Source organism: Pocillopora damicornis, chromosome 2 (assembly GCF_964200805.1).
Source record: "Pocillopora damicornis chromosome 2, jaPocDami1.2, whole genome shotgun sequence".
Taxonomy (NCBI): Eukaryota; Metazoa; Cnidaria; class Anthozoa; order Scleractinia; family Pocilloporidae; genus Pocillopora; species Pocillopora damicornis.
In genome coordinates, this window is record NC_142671.1 from 27,958,302 (window position 1) to 27,975,117 (window position 16,816).

At 37.8% G+C, this 16,816-nt stretch overlaps 1 protein-coding gene and 1 long non-coding RNA gene across 4 annotated transcripts; both read right to left on the minus strand.

The window, feature by feature from the left end:
- Positions 1–345: 345 nt before the first annotated feature.
- On the minus strand, positions 346–6,954 carry LOC149050630 (uncharacterized). 3 transcript variants are annotated; one of them, XR_016184252.1, is made up of 8 exons: positions 6,750–6,764; positions 5,202–6,453; positions 4,305–4,456; positions 3,945–4,054; positions 3,295–3,423; positions 2,908–3,074; positions 1,949–2,046; positions 346–1,329 (listed from the first exon to the last, which is right to left on the minus strand). It is a non-coding gene; the product is annotated as an uncharacterized LOC149050630 (long non-coding RNA). The 3 variants fall into 3 exon arrangements; XR_016184253.1 differs by lacking the exon at positions 5,202–6,453 and having other exon boundaries at positions 6,750–6,954; XR_016184254.1 differs by lacking the exon at positions 5,202–6,453 and having other exon boundaries at positions 4,305–4,364; positions 6,750–6,803.
- Positions 6,955–9,767: 2,813 nt separating this feature from the next.
- LOC149050631 (uncharacterized) lies at positions 9,768–14,955 on the minus strand. The gene is made up of 5 exons (XM_089198176.1): positions 14,873–14,955; positions 13,180–13,928; positions 12,409–12,622; positions 11,872–11,942; positions 9,768–11,570 (listed from the first exon to the last, which is right to left on the minus strand). Exons 3-5 carry the CDS (start codon positions 12,578–12,580, stop codon positions 11,457–11,459), a joined length of 357 nt encoding a protein of 118 aa, XP_089054302.1. The 5' UTR covers positions 12,581–12,622; positions 13,180–13,928; positions 14,873–14,955; the 3' UTR covers positions 9,768–11,456.
- Positions 14,956–16,816: the final 1,861 nt, after the last annotated feature.

Here is a 16,816-nt window from a genome sequence, read left to right on the forward strand (position 1 = left end):
TAAGGGTCGGTCCGCATGGTGAAAAACTGTGACCTCGGTCTTGAAAATGCTGCCCTCGGCCTGCGGCCTCGGGCAGTATTTTCAAGACCTCGGTCACAGTTTTTCACCATACGGACCTCCCAGCCGGCAAATAACATATATTTACTTTCTCTTGAAAAATTAAAATCATTCTTGATTCACCTTCAGCAAAATGCATTTGAGTGATCGATATACGCAGATAAGCCGATAGACGAGGTTTAAAAGAACCGATCCAACTATTATAGACTTTGATGATCATTGGTTTGATGACGGCAGTGGAAGACAACAATACTGTCTATTCTTCTTAAAGGAACTGAAACCGAGTTATTTCTTTCTTTTTTTATAAAAGTTTATTAAAAATTACATTTCTACTACCGTGTTTTCAGATTTCAAAGCCAAAAAAATTCAAGAGGTAAGAAGTTGACTATTGACGCTGCCATTTTCAAAGTCAACATAGTAATCTGGCCGCAAGCTATCGACTCGCGAAAACCACATCGAGCGGTTCAAAAGCAGCTGCTGCTCTGACCATAAAAAAGAAAAGATCATTAGTCGTACCAAAAAAATATATTTTTTGTAGCATCTAATTGTTAAGGCAGATCATCATTGGGAGACAAAGCGTGGTCAATGTCATCATTTCATAACAATGTACTTCTCCCTAGCTGAGATGAAAATTATATGGTTTTCGGAATAAGTGATGGAGTTTCCATTCAGCTGATATTCTTCAGCTGGTAAGAGAAATCTGAAAATCACAAAGCGCAGTCAAAGTCATTATCTTATAATTAATGTACTTTCTATTTAGACGAAAATTATATGGTTTTTAAAACTGGAGATGGAATTTCCATTCAGCTGATACTGATCTTTAAGCTGGTTAAAGGAAATCTGAAAACAAAATTCCCTTACAACAGGGCTCCTCTTCACATATCTTCAAACACAAACAAACAATTTAGAAAGACAAAATGAAAGTAATGATTAATTGGACAGTGCTGTCAGGTAGTCTTAGATTGAGCAACGAACCAAACAAGCCGGAAAGATTGAATTGAGGAAGTTGTACACAAATGAATGAGGGCGCTGCACATGAAACCAAAGTCGACCAAGAGATCATGAAGTGATGATATTGATTTATTCATAAATCAATTTTTTTTTACTCTGACAATAGGTCAAGGGCCTCAGTTGAGAACAATAGCTGTGTATGTCCATGAAAAAGTTTATCAAATATGGCTCAAATGAGTTTGTGAATTAGCAGTCTTTCAAACTTCTTCTTTGCCATTGCTAAATTGACCACGACGTTTTCCCAAAAAACATCTTTATGCCCTGGAAAAAAATAAATTTATTAGAAAGTTTAGTAGCCCACTAGCATGTATATTGACATGCAACCTCTTTTTTACTGTATTAAAGTGCGTTGATAAGGCAGGATTGAGGTTTTATCTCTACCTTTTCCCCTTTTTAATGGCAAACATTTTTATCTTGAAAGTTTTTACGACAGTGTTGCAGACAGCGAAAAAAAAAAAGAAAAAGAAAAAGAAAGAAAGAGTTTCGTTGGCGAGTTTGTTATTATTATTTTTTATTCAGATTAATTTTTTTCGGGTGTACAGGATGGCGGGATTTTAGTATTTTCGTCAAATTGTTGTTATAGACCGAGACAAAAACCTCAAAACTAAAGGACTTAAGCTCATATTCAGCCATCTTGACCTCGCACTTTGTCAAAAAAGTGTATCTACAAATCCTGGTCATTTAAATATACTTCGAAAAGGAGTTTTCTCTTTTCCTCTACTATGGTCTCTTTTGGTATTCACATGAGACGTGGGTGATCTGATCTGATCAATTAACTAATCGTGTTTTTTAGACACCTTGAACTTGACAATTGGGTTGACATGGACACTCTTTCGAAGTTCAGTTGAGTTTTTGGTAGCATGAACGTGTGTCATGTTACCTGTCATCAATCTAAAACTTGTTGGCCCATTACTTAGCTAATGCGCAATCTGATTGGCCATTCGTGTCCAACTGTCAATACAGCTTGTGTAGAGTTTCCTGTTGGAATTAGCTTTGAAAAAAAAAAAGTCAAGTATGGAAAGAGCTCAGAGATATTGAGTTTTCTTGTACATACCGTAATGATTCGATTTAGCGCCCGGGGCGCTTATTTACTCTTGATATCTAAAAGGAGGGCGCTTATTCGAAACGGGGCGCTATTAAGGGACACGGCACTTTAAATTTTCGAGAAACAGAAAATTATGCGAAATAAAGCTTTGATGTTTATTTGAAAACGACCAAGAAGACCGTTGAACGGACATGCTGTCCCTGGATCTTTCCTGGCCAGAACGAGTAGCCAAGAAATCGTCGTCGCAAAATTTGAAGGCGTGATCATTCGTTTGAAGGAAATGTGCACACATCAGAATTACTTATAATAATATCTGCATGTGCATCTCTAGAAATATCTACTGCAGCTTTTAAAATTTTATGAGTTTCTTTTGGAAAGGTGTTAAAGTCCGGGTAGGATTTCACTGCGGCCGGGAGGGAGTTAAAACGCTTAGCGGCACAGTCTTGAAATGTGCCTGACTCCAGTGGTATTTTAAGGTTAATAGTCTCGCTGGAACGTATTAGAGGGGGCGCTTATTAAAGAGGGGATGCTTATCAGAGGGGGGGGGGGTGGGGGTGCTTATTAGAGAGAGGGTGCTTATCAGAGGGGGGGTGCTTATCAGAGGGGGGGGGTGCTTATTAGAGAGGATGCTCATTAGAAAGGGGGTGCCTATCACAGAGGGGGCGCTTTTAGCACGAGGGCGCCAAATCGAATCATTACGGTATTGATCACTTGGTACCTGTTTTTAAAAACAGTAGAGAAAAGCTATTGATTTTCACAGTTGACTCATTAGTTCATGCTAACCTATTACTCACTTCTTTAGGTGTAGCATCCTTCGTAGTAATTCTTGGAAACATTTTCATTTCATCAGTCATACAGTCTACTTTGTTCTTAATGGCCATTTCTTGCTCTTCCTGTTTCCGCAACACGTCTTGAGTTAATTTTTACATGCCCAAGAGGGAATCCAACTGCTTTACATCTTCTGCGAAAGTATCATCAATAATTAATTCTTATATGATGAACAGTCATAGGGGCCGCTCTGTCTGTTTTGGTTCTTCAAGCTCACAGTGTCAATCAATCGACTTTCCAAAACAGTGAGTGATTCTAACGGTACTTCTTTACAACGCTCTGTAATTTGTCTGTAGAACCTAAGTAACTTGTGAAATCTTAAAATTCAAGATGCAAAGGAAAAAAACAGTCACCATAGAGGTAGCAATGTTTACCAGCAATGCCCTTGGTTATCTGAAGTGAGAATCCTTATCGACAACATGTGATATTTTGGACACAGGCAAACCAGTTGGCTTTTTACAAAGTGCAGCCTAAGAGTGAAGCTAGGGGCAACTGAAAACAAATCCGGTGAGCAACAGGGCGAAGAGCTGAACTCAGGACCATAAGAGTACAAGTCAAGTACCCCAACCACTCGACCACAATGTCTCCAATAATGCTGGCAAAATTCATGTGAATGTCACATTTACAATAATATTCTACATATATTTTAAGATACAAGGTGTAGTAAAATGAAGGCTCAAGGAGAACTAAAAAGATCATTCACAGACTATTTTAAAAAACTATTTAACAACTAGGCTTGAACTGAGCCAATTGAGCACTAGGATTAAAAAACCTGTCATTCAAAATGAGACCATCAATGTGTCAGCAAAGTCATGATGCATGTATTATATTTTACTCTGTCTTTTCTCATTGCTGAGTTCTTCTCTAGTTTTACATTTATTGAAAAAAAAAAAAGAATGGTATCCACTTGTCATTCTCAACACTGATTTTGCTTTACTTAATCACAGACAGATCATATTACCAAAATATTTAGCACAGATTACCCAAGAAGTTTTCTTTTTGCCTTCATGAAGTAGCTTCCTTAAAAAAGTTCAAAAAAATCTAGCATGTTGTCCATTGCACCCAAACTTTTGCTGCTCAAGTCATCTCAGCATCATTATCACTTCAATTTGCCTTTAAAAACATCAGCATTTAATTATTATAATTATTATTATGCCATGAAATAAAAAATTCACCCAAATGACTAGAATAATTTGGCCACTGCCTACTTAAAACGTAACAACTATAAAAACCAGGTATATAATTATATACCTGGTTTTTAGAGCCAATTGGGCCAAGGGAAAAAACAACCAAACTTAAGAAAAAAAATAAAATGGAAACAGTTGAGGGAGGAAAACATAACAGGACTTAAATGTTGATTTACCATAAAAATCCTGATTTGATTCTGGTTGAATGATGAATGCAGATTTTATCATCTTTACACCTGTTGAAAATTTTCAAAAAGGTTTTCCTGCTCTGCATCAGTCATATTGACCAACGTTCCTTCAACACTTTGAACAAAAACTTGTTGAAGGACTAAAATTAAAAGGACAACAAGACATGAAAAAAGTGAGTTTCTGTCAAAGGAGCCTTTGCATACATGTATGTCAGTTTTACATGAAGGAAGCAGTGTTGTCTAGTCCTTTGCGCAACTTCAAGCTCTTCACTCTCTTGCTTAAAGGAGTTTTTCTCAGCTGCTATGAGTTCAGCCACATTGTACCAAACTACAATTTGCACATTGTGAATAACATGCCTACTTGGAAATTGACTAACCCCCACTTTCTTGCCTTAATGAGACCATAAAAATTCCATGCAGTTCAACCAATTGTTTATGTCTTGATTCAGAGTTAAAATGCATGCAAATATTGAGGTGATTCCTCAGTTTATCACCACGCATCCTGTATTGTCCATTAAAATCATGTAATCAGGGGAATAAGGATGTGCACATTCCAAGAACATGGTATTGCTTTTCAATCCATGGACCAGGTAAAAAGGTACACTGGTCTTTAGATCTTGAATGAGCACAGTGACCTAATTATAATGTTTATTGTATAATTTTGGTGTACCATTTTTCTCCTTTAAATTAGGGATTTAAAAAATTCTTCAAAGGGGAAAAAAGATAAGCTAAAAGCATGCACATAGCCCTTTATTTGAGGATGCAAATTAAGATCTTGAAAGAAACAACTCAAGGAACATTTCGAGTCTATGTCATTTAAATTTGCCTGATTTTCCCACAAATTATACATCAGATTGTTCCATATGCTCCAAACTTTCTACCTACTGTATCAAGTTTTTTAAAGGGTTACTTTAAAAACCCTTGCTTCCACCTGCAGCAAAATGTCCCGTGAATCAATGAAATGACACACATGATTAGCACAGACATAACTTAATGGGGTATTTTTGGCCCATTAAACTTCTAAACAAACACAGTGACTTATCTTTTTAAAAATTAATGTACTTTTCAAAACAGACATTTACAAGGAACATTTAAGGAAAGTTTAAGGAAAATTGTGCAATAAATTTTTTTTCAGAGGAATTACCTTAACTAAATTAGTCTTTTTTAAAGAAAGATACTGAATGCTCTTCTTTTTTCCAGATTTAATTTGTTCACACAAAATAAACCATGCCAATTCATTAAAGTTCTCTTGCAAAGAAAAGCAAAGGTGACTATAATCTTCAAGCAAAGTGCTTCAGTTATAGTTTAAAAGGCACTCAATAACAGAGACATTCTGTAACTTGTTCTAATTTATCGCAAATACTTCATTTTAAAAGAAGTTTTACAAATTAAGGTTCATTTACTTTCTTTTCAAATTCATTTTCTACACCTCGCAGTTTATAGATAAAAACATTCTTAAGTCTCTTTGTCTACGAGAAAGTGTTCCAGAGGACAGAAACACACTAAGGGACACTGTAACTGATTATGATGAAACTTGTTGCAAAAGATACTTTGGTGAGATATTCTAAAAGCCACAGAAATTACAATTTCTACATTTAACTTTAAAATTCTAGGGGAGACCACTTGATGCCTGCAGAACACAACTGAAACTTAGGTTTCTCAATGTCCGTACCTTAGCTTAATTAAAAATCTGATGAGACAAATTGGCCAACTTACATTTAAATGCTATTGAGGTCAACTTTGAAGAACCCAATCAAAAATTTGAAATTTGTAAAAGGGATTAACCTTCTATTATTTTATAGCTCTATGCTTAAGAGCTTATGATAAGCAACCTTTCATGCAACAAATCACCATGATAGAACCTTAAATTCATTTAGAATAAGAAAATCAGAAAAAAATGAAAAGAAAAAAAGGTGTTGCTTTTCTAGACCATAAATATGTTTACAATGCGGCTTAAAATGGGTGTGCAAGTCCTATAAATATAACCTCCTTCCAAACATAGCCATGCCAACTCACGTACATGGAAATATAATTATTTCATATTTGCGTCAATCTATATACTAAAGGGCATTTTAATATTATCGATTTCTCTCCTTACTTCATGTCCGATATTGAATGCAGCATCACTTGGATCACGCTATATTTCGAAGAGAGAATTTTGAATGCTTAAAATACTCGCCTACATTTCAGGGAGTTTGTTGTTACGCACGAAAACATAACAAAAAACAATGAAGGATTGGTGCATGTTATGGTAGTTCATTTGAGTTGTCCAACGGGGTTAAGTCCGTGGACTGAAGGTCATTGTTTTGCTATCACCCCATTCCTTAGTAATCAGTGCAACATTTTTTAGAAGTTAAATAAGTATCGTTCCTATGTGATAAGATACATTTCATAGACATTGAATCGGTTGAAAGTTCTTTGAAGATCCCTCACCTGTCAAGTGGTTCCTGGTAAACATTAGAATTTCATCATGATAGAAAAACGTTACTTAATACATCCGATGTACAATGTGAAGATTTTAGCATCATCATGCGTCATCAAATGAAACTTAACTGTCGAAATAAACCGACTATTTAGTGCGACATCGGTGCTTTCAGTTCTACATTCACGCAACTCGTCCGCCATTTTGAATGTGGCTGCTACGAAACTGGGTCGAGAGCTAGTCTAGGCCAATCAGAAAGAAGACACCGTGTTCAAAGAAATCTGAGTGCTTAACTTTGCGGTAAAACATGAAATCCAAAAACGACTTTCATCGCTGAGAAATCCATCCTCAAAGTGGATCTCAATTAAGAAATCCAACTCCAGATCTCGTTAATTTCTATGTTTTGCGTTTTTCCGGGAAATCCAAAAAGGATCTCTTCTAGGAGATAACTTCCAATGAGTTTAACCGTTGCCATTCAAGACAACGACGCACGCAGTAAAAAGACCGGTAAGGAATTGGGTCGGGTACGTCGCCCCGTTGTGATTCAGAAGTGACTTAGCAGTCGTTGCGACGAGACTTCAGCGCTTTCTTGAATATCCAAACCCTGGCTCTTTAAAGATCGCCATCACAGAGTTTCGGTTTCATAGACAGCTCAAGAGACAAAGAATTTATCTTCTTTGAGAATTATGCAACAAGCGAAAACAGAGGATAATTACTGATAATAAAAGTAAGATTTTGATTGGAATCCTCATGGACAATTGAACTTTTTACAAAATTATTCTTATCTAGTCTCGCGTCTGTTTATTCATCTGTCAAATTTTAGAGCCACTTTGCAAAAATTTAGCGATAAATTTTCACAAATACACTGAATAAGAGAAGGAAGGGGACCTACTTATCCTGGAAATGAGTTTTGGATTAATTCCAAACATTATTATTAACAAGTGCACAATTTACGCAAATCCCACGCGTTTCGATAGCGACGGGAAAACCAGCGAAATGATGCCCTGAATTTGTTGAATAGAACGATAATGCCAACACCGGAAGTCGAAAAAGTGTCCTGTCCAGACTATCCGCGCGCTCTCCCGTTCTGAAATAACGTTCCCGTTCCCGTCCCCTTGCTTACTCACTCTCATGTTACGCAAGGAGTAAGAAACGCGATAGAATAAAATTCAATTGTGAAGAGCAGAAAAGATGCCATAAGTGTAGCTTAACACTTTCCAAACACTTTTTAAAAGAGACACAAAGTTTTGGTGGATTAGATTAAATTATGAACCTGTTTAATTCTGACGGAATTAGAATGAAATAGGTTCCAGTAATCAAAACGATTACACAATGGTTTCAACCACAAAACAAAGTTACAACAGAATTCAAAAGCACCTGAGCAACTATACTAAAGTAATTATTCGTCTCAGGGTCAGTGAATAGTGTCGAATTCATCCGGGGATTACTCATCAATATTCATTTCGCCTTTGGCGAACAATGAACAATGTTAAAACGAAAGAAATATTGTGACTTTCCCTTTGAGCATGGCTTACCTCTGAAATTTAAAAATTCTAAACAAAAAGTAACACTGCTTGATTGTGATGTTACAAAGCATAATTCGTCCGCGTATCAAGATTCTAATATGGCATACCTATGGGCTGTTCAATTTTTAATTCCCTGAGCTTCGTTTCTTTGCAACGCTTGATGAGAGGAATTTGTTGAGACTGACTTTGTGTGTAGAATGTTGACCCTCCCTGCTAACTTTTCGCCGTAATTCCTCCGTGTTTGTCCGGTATCTAATCTAACCACGGAAGATAATCTTCACTAAATGGCTCAACAGAGTCAATAGGGTCGGCGGTTAAAAAGTCTACGACGTCGAAATGGGTAAAAAAGGGGAAATCAAATGGTTCAACACAGGAATCAAGTGAATTGTAAGTCGCCAGGTTTGAGTCTTTTCTAACCGGGGTTACCTCATCCTGTTGTATAGCATGCTGTTCAGCTGCCAAGTTTTGCTTGGGAAACAAAAAGTTCTTTTGTGGTATGTTCAGCTGTTCTAAAGGGCTCCTGTCTGCCAAGACTCCGGTTTTTTTTCCCAGGCGAGAGGAAGGGGTTTCGTGGTGTTGCTCCGTAAGTTTTGAACCATCGTTCGAGATCTTTTCCTGAAGGGAAGCTATTGTCTCTCTCAGAGAGTGACTTGCTCTTTTTTTCCACCATCAAAGTATTTTTTTCCTTTCAATGTCGTCAGTGCTTTCCAAATTACTGATTTTTTTGCTTTCTGGCCAATTTATTATTCGCTTCCCGTATGATATTATTGAGCCATTCTCTTACAGCTTTCTTAGTTTTCTCTGAATCTCTGGTCATTACATATATATACTTTATTTATGCTCGAAATTCAGTGTAGCTGTAGAGCTAATATCTTCGAAAAATAAGATAAAATAAAATGAAAATATGCTATCTTACAATTCCAATATTATTTATAAACTATATACAACATTATGCATGCAGAGGGAAATATAACTTGTAGATGTACTGTGGAAAAGCTTCATATCTAAAAATCTCCTGCTTGAATTATAGAAAATTTAATGTTTTGTAAGTGTTTGGGAGAGAGTTCAATATTTTGCTAGCTAAGTATGAAAAAGAGTGCAGACCGTATGTCGTTGTTTTTGGTTTGGGAAGGGACATGATATGATTTCCGCGCAAATTGTAGGATGAAGACCGTACGTTGAACATATCTTTTAAATAACCTGGATAATTCGTAAAGAACAGAGTCTTATATAACGTGATCGTGAAGTTCTGGAGGCGTCTAATGAATAGAGATTTTCTGTTAACTTTGCAGAGTAAAATGTCATATGGAGAGCTGTAGTCCTGTAGTATAAACCTAAGAATGCGCTTATTTAGATTATCTACTTTGTCGGCATTGCACGCACCACAGAAATGCCAAACAGAAGAACAGTAGTAAGAATGCGGCAAAATAAAGGCTTTATAAAGCTTCATTAGCGTCTCCTTATTAATAAGTTCCCGAAATCTAAGCATTACGTTAAATTGATTATTTATTTTCTTACAGATAACTGATACGTGATTATTAGAAAAAAGCCTATTATCTATTGTCATTCCAAATATATCTATCGAATTATTTACTGGGAAACAAAAATTTTGCTCAGTTTTTTCCCAGGATTAGAGCTTGGTGCTTTTTCTCGTTAACAATCATGCCATTGTTTTTATACCACTGATTTGCGACATTAAATTCTTGACAAATGCACTTTTCCAGTGCAAGTGAGTCTAGGTTAGACGAATAAATCTGATGTTCGTCTTCGTATGCGTCATTGGACAGTTTGATTCCAGAAAGGCTCTCGTAGGTAACCATAGTGACTGGGTTCCCTTCTTTCCATCTTTTGCGGAAAATGTACTTTTTGCTTTCCTGCCACTAGTTGCTATCTCTTCTCTATCAACCGTGCTTTGTTGCCTCTTATCCTTGCTGGCTAAGCTCATGAACCCTTGGTGAAGCGTTGAATATTCAACTTCCGATGGTAAGACTTGTTCGCCGGGATTAGAAACGAGAAAGCGTGTTTTTTCTTTGTAAGTTGTTCTTAGGTTGTCATTTGGAATGTCAGACTTTGTGAGAACCTTACCATCAGTTTGGAAAGCGATCGACCTTTTATCTTTCTTCATTTGCGCCAACTTTAGTTTCAAAAGTTCTGTCTCCTTGTGAGCTTCTAAAAGTTTCTCCTTTACCTCTCGCAGTAGTATCTCTGCTTCAGTCTTACTTTTGATCAGTCTTTTTATTTCCTCGTCCCTTTCGTTTATAACTTTACTTTTCTGGTTAACTTCCCGGCGCAATTCAAAGTTGAGGGAGGTGACGTCTTGAGTAATTCCTGGATTTTTTCCTTTTTCTTAGCGCACTGATTGAATCAGTATTCAGAGTTGCTCTTAACACTAATTCAGATCGTTCTTTAAACACTTCATTTCTTCCTCTAACACTTCCCCATAAACTATTTTCCTTTGAGGAGTTTCTTGTAGCTCTTGGATCTTCATTTGATAGACTTTTTCGTCAGAGTTCTCATGCTGTTCCCTCAGGTAAAGAGGTTCATTTGCTGTGTCAGTAGATTCAGTCTTAAAGGTACATAGTAGACTTTCTTCTTCAGACGAGTTTGACGTTTCTAATAGTTCACCTATTGCCTTCTCCTTGACAACGTTCAGCTCGTTTTCTAAAGTCTCCAACTCTTGCTGCAACATATGCTCAACAGCTGTCTTATTTTCAAGAGTTTCCTCAAATCCTAAGATCTGACCCTGATAACTGCTATCAAAAGCTATGAGACTTATAGTCTGCCCGGTGAGTTCTTTGCGCTCAGTTGTATTTTTAGACGAGTGGAAAGTTGGAAATTTGTCGCATAGCACTTCCTCTGACCTTGCAACTATGTCCTCGTTTGCGTCGTCTTGTCTGTGTTCAAGGAAAGCTCAATGCTTTCGATTCTAACAATTTGATATTTATCTGACCTATCAACGTTTCCATGTGTTGTGAGACCATCAGATTTACCACGTGTTGTGAGACCATCAGTCTCCCGTTTGCGCTCCCAATTACTTTCTCGGTCGGCCTCCTGACTTAACGACGCACTTACTAAGTTACTGTTGACCGAAACGGAAGTGTTAATAGAGCTCTTTGAGCTTCCTTGATGCATTTGTATTTGGATCGTCACATACAGCTACAGCATCACTGGAAGAGGAAAAACTTATTCCTGTCAGGGAGGATTCTGACGAAGGTAGCTCAGCACTTGATTCACTTGACAGACTCTTGATACTTCCACTTTGGGAAAAATGCTTTCACCAGAGGTATGCGTACGTCCTTCACCTGACTGAAAAAAATTAATACTTATTAAGTAAAAAAAAATCTGCTCTATTATTCAGATTGGAATAGTCCTATGAAGTGTCGATAGCATTCAAAAATAATCTTGGTATTGCATATTGTGCTCTGTAATTGCAATATAAAACTCGCCCGACTTCCCAACCCCTTCGCCTGCGCAATCATTCGTTTTATCTACGTTGAGTTCTTATTGGTTGTTAGGCGTTTTAACATCTTACCCGGTTGGTTTCACGATAACATTTTCATTTGATCTTCAAAGAAGAAACCGAACTGGCAAAAAAAAGAATACTTACCCTAGCAGTTTCCACTTCAATATCAGATTTCGTGTCATCAATCTCCTGAGGCTTTTCATTCTTTTTAGTTTCTGAAGATTCAAGAAAAGAACTCCTTTACAAACACGAACTTGTCACCTTAGCGTCTCAATTCTATCCCCAAAATTTAAAAATGTACGTCCTCGACAGCTTGCTGATGCTACATTTTCCTCTTCTCTACTGAGATGTGCATGATGTAATAAACCACGTTTATAGGTATGAGAGCGAGTCAGGAGACCTGGATCGAGTACACGAGGTCAAGATTCATGAGGCAAATTTTGTGACACAAAAAACCTGACCTGTCAAAACAAAAAACTTGGCACTAGAACTTAACTAGAAGCCGAAAGGAGGTTACAGGATTTGAATCACCATATTAACAAAAAACCTTAAATGGTAATTGGCTTCATCGTCTTAGGGGCTTGGATTCCAGGGCTGCAGTAAAAGTATTTTGCAACTGAAAGGAGTGATTTTCTACACAGCGTTATAATATTATTGAATGTGACTTTGCAGTTTTCTTACCACGATATACCAGACCTGAAATGGTACTTTGAGTTTGTTCTCCAATTCCTGTCGTGTTAAATAAATTAGCTTTTCCTCCATTGTCTGATGTGGCTACGGAAGCTACTGATTCTTCTGACCCCATGAAACGCTTTATCGTCCCCGTAAAAATGTCTTCCATTATTTTGAACATCGAATGATGAACTTTATTAGCATCGTCTCTATCAATAACCACCTAAAGATGATGAAAAAGGAATCAAAACATCTTTACTCCATTTACTAAATGCGATTATTCAGTATGTATTTACAAAGACTAAACTATCGCAGGACTAATCCCTATCAAAGACTTTCACATTTTTGCAGTCAACTTTCTTAGCAAAGAGGAGTTGGTTTATCATAATTTTGTTGTAATTCCATCTAGCTGAAGTTATTGCTATAGGCAATGGCTGTCTATGAAATTACGTTCGTGTTCTTCGAACCTTCTGTGGAGAAACATATAATTTGCATTCTAATTTTGAACGAGTTGTGCAAAAACTACTGGTTTGAGAGGTCTAATGGTACGATGAGCGTAGTCCTTCAAACACTTTTGGTCAAAATTAGCAAAGTCATAGTCACAACCACTCCAATGATGAGTTTTTGAAGTCCCCACAGCTTTACTATATTGCTGTCAAGGCTATAAAACAGCCTTTTCCCCTCATTTTGGACTAACAGAAAATACCCGTTGCTATTGAGGCTGACCCGCTCCCCTGCTACGTACTAGTCAATGAACACATTGCTATAGGTATACGCCACCTGTCGGCCTTGTAAGTCAGCTTGCGGTAACCCCTCCAACTAAGCTTTCAAGTGCTTTCTCTCGGTATCGTGCCAGTTTAACAAGTCATAAATACCACCAGGATCCAATAATTTATAACCAGTTCCGTGGGGTATGTAATCAACAATTTGACGTTTGGCTCGGAGCGAGTTCTTTGTGGAGATTGGCACTAAAGATGATGGTCTATAGCAGTGGGTAGCCTCCTCGTCGTCCAAAACAGACGAAACACGACGTGATAATTCCTTCATCATTTGAGCCGTTAAATCTGCAGGGTTCTGATCACTTGATGCTTTTCTTGGAAATTTAACTCGCGGAATGGGAAGCGTGGGTGGAAGGAGAACGTCATTGTCTGCTAGGGCTTCATGACTGCCGCCCCCAGCTGATTTTTGCTTCAATTCCAGAAGTATTTTGTTTCTCAGTTGTCCTATTTCTTGATCAGACAAGTTCATAGGAACGTTTAAAACTTTTGGCTTCTTCTTTCGCCATGATTCTTCTTCCTTCTTCGCAACCATTTCCTGAAATCGCTCCCCAAGAACATTGTTCAATTTCAGAGCAAAGCTGTTCTTCCATTGCTTGATCCTGCTAAACGCCTGTTGCTCTATTTCTGACGGACACTTAGGAATGTCGGTTAGAGGGGAGTCTGAGGCGATTGTTGCTCTACGTTCACTCTGCTTAGTCCTCCACATCCTGACAGCAGCCCCCACTGTTGTCACATCATCATTTCCGCTTCCTGATGAAACACTCTATAAAAATAACATCACTGAAAATTATTCCATTATTCGTTTACTTTTAAGGTGTCACTTTTTGGGAATCAGCTTTCTCTTACTGTGTCATAATTTGATAATCTAACTAAGGAATGTAAAAATACTATTTTATACAATTTTTATATCTAAATGTGGTCTGAACGAAGTACTTCAATATAATTACTTATCTGTATATTCTTATACTTACCATATTTCATTTGTAATTCATATTTGATGTGCTCAGCTTTTAAGTTTTTACACGTGAGCCTATGGCTCGGATATATAGGGCAACCTTATTTCAAACGATGACATTAATGAAATGATTGACTGATTGATTGAGTTTGCTGGTTGTCATTTATAGTCCAGAGTGGGCAAAAGCGCTAAGGGAATGAAGTGTCTTGCCATTAAAGAGAAAATATCCCGGCTAAGGCTGAGACTAGGGACCTTTAGCAAACCACGCCGACGACGGCAACGAGGAGGTGGCAGACAAAAGATCTAATGAGCAGAACGATAGCTCGGCGCGAGCCTTTTAAAAATGTATACATTTCTTAGCCGTTCTCTGCAAAATAACAACTTGAAATCATCAAAACTTGCGTGGTCTCAAAAAGGGTATCCCACGGCAAATTAGTTAACCTTCCATTTAGTACTCCACGCCGCTCTCATACGTTATGCTGACATTATCTTGTGGCGCTGTGAGAAATAATAAGGAGATCCAGTAATTCGGGAGATCCAACTGAAAATATATAATCATTTTTAAATCGACGTCTTCCGCGGCGTTGTCGTCCTAACTGCGAAAGGTCCCCTCTGAGACCTCAAGACGACGCTCACGAACGACAAGCCTTCCACTTTTAAACTATTTCATTAAAATTTAGCGAAATTTTTGTTACGATCTTTTCATTTGCAGGTTTTACTTTATCTTTTCAAATCTTACCGTTTCAGACCATTTCATGAGAACTCAAGACTTTCTCAGCAACTTCGTTCACAGGAGAAACAGCTGAAGGAGTCTTACGATCCTGCAAAGTATAATCGAATACAACTGCTTTTAGAGTTTTACAGCTTTATCTCAAACAAAAATTTTTGACACTGTTTTTTTTACCTGGGGGGTAACATGCAGTTAGCATTTTATGGAGCACTTATCAGACAAACGAATCAACTGTGATAGCCCCACTCGCTAACGAGCTTTCTTTAACTCGGTGGGTAGATCATTTTAGCGGTACATTCGGTAAATAATACAGATTAATACAGGGTGACTGCTTAATACAGGTTCCACAGATACGGAGTATTATTAAAAAAACGATAAACAAGGCCACTCTATTGAATATTTACTACTTAATGACCACTTAACCCTTCAACTCCCCGATCAGATTTGTAATTCTTCTTACTGTCAACCATGCAATTCTTATAATGCTAGTTCAGAGAATTTAGTATTGGATCAACATATTATCCCCAGATTGGTATTTTTCTTTATTCTCATCACTTATCTGATTGATATTGTCTTGATAATGTTAGGAGAAATTCTGTCTTGGCCACTCATGGGAGTTAAAGGATTAATAAGAGACACAGGATTGCTCAGGAGAAGAGATACTACAAAATACGCTGACGTCCCTCGGGAATCACTGTCTTTGGTAGAGATGAAGCAGAGATGCCAGTTTGAATATTTGATAAGTTTCCCGAGTTAATCCTAATTTTCTTCCTCAATACAGCGCCACTTAATACAGGTTCGACTGTAATCGGCGGGGGCACGATCCTTGCCGGGAGTCACATCTTTTAAATTACCAGTCAACCTTGTCTGGCATGAAGTCATATCTTTTAAATTACCAGTCAACCTTGTCTGGCACGAAGTCACGTTTTTTAAATTACCAGTCAGTCACCTCGTTTTTGACATTTCTAAATCAACTCTGGTAAGTCTCTCCTTCTCAGCAAAGTCCGTCACGTGAGTTAAAAAAAAAGAACGGTGTAAAATATTGATGGCAGCGCGCCACAGGGATCACTGGGAGTGGCCTCACTGTTTTTTTGTTTTTTGTTTTTTTTTTTAATCGCGCGATGGAATTCGCCGAAAAGCGAAAAGGAGGGACTGCTCGTAGTGTAGTTACGAAGCGCTTGGTAAAATTCTAAAATTAAATCGTTACTCTCATCATGGCTTCGTTTTCTTCGTCGATCTCTTGGACCATCAAGAATGACGGCTGTTTGGATGTAGATTGTCTTCTTTGCGATTTACCCAGTGACCCGTCACTTCTTCAGCTTCAAGAGGCTCTTGGGATGGAAAATGTTGATCACAAATTTGGCTCTCGTAATTATCCACAAGTGACATCACTGACGAAGAACGAGACCTAACTGCCTCTGAGGTGTGTCTCAGCGAAGATAAACTGCCTTCTTCTCTCAGCTTTTTCAACGATTGTTCGGGAAATTGAAGCCGCGATGGAGACGCTTTAACTTTGTGCATCGTTTCTTGGCCTCGTGAACGTTTCTCCTCCATATCGGTAAGCTCCATGTTCGGACCGGTCCCTTGGGCTTAACCGGAGCGAGTTCTGAGTAGGACAAAAAGATGCTTCTCTCATAAGAAATATTAATCAGTTAACCAGTTGTATGATTTACCTTCTTCTTTGTCCCCTTTAGGTTCAGTGATTAAAGTCAGCTCTCATTTAGGAGCCTAGGATCAGAATAGCCAACAACCGTTTTGTGATAATTAGTACCAGTCAAATGTTTCTTTTCTTTTCTTGCATCTGGAGCAAACTCGTATGCATGTACCTGCTGGCGAGAGGAGGCAGATAGGTCGTGCCAAGGAGACTAACTTATACTCACAGGGAAAACATTTGATAACACTTATTTCACGATCACTCATTTTACCCATGAGATATCATTACAGAAGTTTTGG